The following is a 2,579-nucleotide window of genomic DNA, read 5'->3' on the forward strand; positions in this document are numbered from 1 at the left end:
TGTCGCCCCCTCCCGAGAAGGCCGGCGCCGCCGCCGCGACCCTCCTGCCGCACGAGGTGGCGCCCCCTGGGGCGCTGCACCCCCCGCACCCGCACGGCCGCACCCACCTGTCCTTCGCTGGCGCCCGCGAGCCCGGGAACCCGGAGAGCTCTGCTCAGGAAGATCCCTCGCAGCCGGGAAAGGAGACCCCCTGAACCCTCGCCCCCGTTCTTAGGACGAGGGTTCACACGGAATAATAATATTAATAAGTTAAAACACCCTTAACGTTTTTAAGGGAGGAAGTGTAATAGATGCACGACAGGCTTTTCAAACAACAACAACACAGGTGTTTTGTGTACATTCGGAGTTCCTGTTTTGCTCATCCCTCCACCCCACCCTCCGCACACTAACGTCCCTTTCTTCCCCCACCGGCTATAAAAGAACCTCTGCGGTACTGATACTTTATTCTTTAAAGAATTACCTCCCCTCCCTCCACCCCCTCCCCGCAATAAGTTTTGCCTTCCTTTAGGCCATGGTCCATTATTTTTTTTAAATACAGAACCTAATTCTGGAGGAAGTGAGAAGGGTCTGCTGTGTGGGTGAGCTAAATGAACCAGGGGAGGAGCAAGGTGGCCCAGGAGGTGACCTGAACAGCAGGTCATTGTTGCCTGCCTGCCTCCAATCCTGCCTGCTTCAGGAGGCTTGCCACAAACAGCGGGGACCTCTTAGAACTGAGTTTACTCTTCAGTATTTTATAATGTTCAGCTTTTTAAAAGGTATATATTTTTCAAAGAGGAAGAAGTGAGGATGCAGTCATTTGAGTTGCAACCTATTCTGAAGTGGTTTGAATGGTATCCCTTAGTAACTTGCTCTTGTTGAAAGAGACATGCAGTTGGGCCATTGTCAGAACTAAGTCAGGGAAGGAGATGGATGAGGAAGGCCAGAATCATTCTTGGTACATTTACTAGCACTTTATTGAAAAATTGACCGTGAATCAATTGCCTTGTCTTAATTTCATATGTATGTATATATATACACACACACATACACACCTATATACACATATGTGTTTATAGGTGTGTGTGTATATGTTTATATGTGTGCATATATATTGCATCTATTCCTACCTTGCCATTATTTAATCCACCATGTTTCAAAGTTTTTATAATCTTGCTGTAAAAAAAAAAAAAAAGGAATGTGCACTGAACTTAAAAACAAGAAAAGTCCAAAATGATTTATCCTATATTCCTTCTGTTAAATAACAAAAGTGGTGAAAAACATTAAACTGGTCAGTTTTGATTGGAAATGCTGTAAAGATGTGGAATGAAGCCCTGTGTGGCCTTCCTATCTCCAAGTCTATGTATTTTCTGGAGACCAAACCAGATACCAGATAATCACAAAGAAAGCTTTTTTTAATAAGGCTTAAACCAAGACCTTGTCTAGATATTTTTAGTTTGTTGCCAAGGTAGCACTGTGAGAAATCTCACTTGAATGTTATGTAAGGGGTGAGACACAACAGTCTGACTATAAGTGAAGAAAATATCTGGGTCTTTTAGTCAGTTTGGTGCATTTGCTGCTGCTGTTGCTACTGTTTGCCTCAAACGCTGTGTTTAAACAACGTTAAACTCTTAGCCTACAAGGTGGCTCTTATGTACATAGTTGTTAATACATCCAATTAATGATGTCTGACATGCTATTTTTGTAGGGAGAAACTATGTGCTAATGATATTTTGAGTTAAAATATCTTTTGGGGAGGATTTGCTGAAAAGTTGCACTTTTGTTACAATGCTTATGCTTGGTACAAGCTTATGCTGTCTTAAATTATTAAAAAAAATAAATACTGTCTGCAAGAAACCAGCTGGTTTAGAAAGTTTTAGTATGTGAAGATAAACTAGAAATTATCTTTATATTCTAGTATTTTCAGCACTCCGTAAATTCTATTACCTAAATATTGCCACACTATTTTGTGATTTAAAAATTCTTACTAAGGAATAAAAAATTTAATATACGATATGAGATTGTCTAATAATTAAAAAGACATACTGCTCCATTAGTTTTAAGTTATCTACGAATGTAAGGATGAAAGTTATTAACGTTCTAAGATAAAGAACTTTGTCATTGGCTTGGTATCACACGTTTCCAATTTCCTGCAAGCCACCAAGGCTCTGGCTGTGTCTACCTACTTATTTCCAATGTATTTCAGTGAAAAGTGCAAAAGAAAAACCTACCTACAAATCACTTGTGTGGTCTGTTGATGTTAGACCCAATTTGCTAATGCTTTTATGATTGATGAATTTTTCACTTCTCATCTTGACACCAGATAGGCCTGGTGTTTCTCCTTCACTGGGTCCAGTATAAATACACTGTCATGTAGGGGAGCTTAATTTCTCCATATATTTTTAGCTCTTTAACCTTTATAAAATAATTTTCCTGTGGAACTTAATCATAGAATTCAAGGAAGAGAAAAATTATCTTCAGACTTGTCTCAAATTCATAACCAAATGTGTGATTTACTATAAACTGTGTGAAGGATTGCCAAGTTTTAGTTTCAGTAATGTTCTTCACAAACCTCTTGATTTTTGAAAGGTGTTGAAAGAATA

The 2,579-nt window shown here is 39.6% G+C and overlaps 1 protein-coding gene across 1 annotated transcript in view; it reads left to right on the forward strand.

Annotated features, from left to right (window-relative positions):
- Positions 1-2,214, forward strand: part of BHLHE41 (basic helix-loop-helix family member e41) — a 3,878-nt gene extending 1,664 nt beyond the window's left edge. The window contains 1 exon segment of the mRNA XM_029955522.1: positions 1-2,214. Coding sequence (XP_029811382.1) covers positions 1-194 — 194 coding nt within the window. The 3' untranslated portion in view covers positions 195-2,214.
- Positions 2,215-2,579: the final 365 nt, after the last annotated feature.

The sequence above is a fragment of the Suricata suricatta genome, chromosome 10 (assembly GCF_006229205.1).
Source record: "Suricata suricatta isolate VVHF042 chromosome 10, meerkat_22Aug2017_6uvM2_HiC, whole genome shotgun sequence".
Taxonomy (NCBI): domain Eukaryota; kingdom Metazoa; phylum Chordata; class Mammalia; order Carnivora; family Herpestidae; genus Suricata; species Suricata suricatta.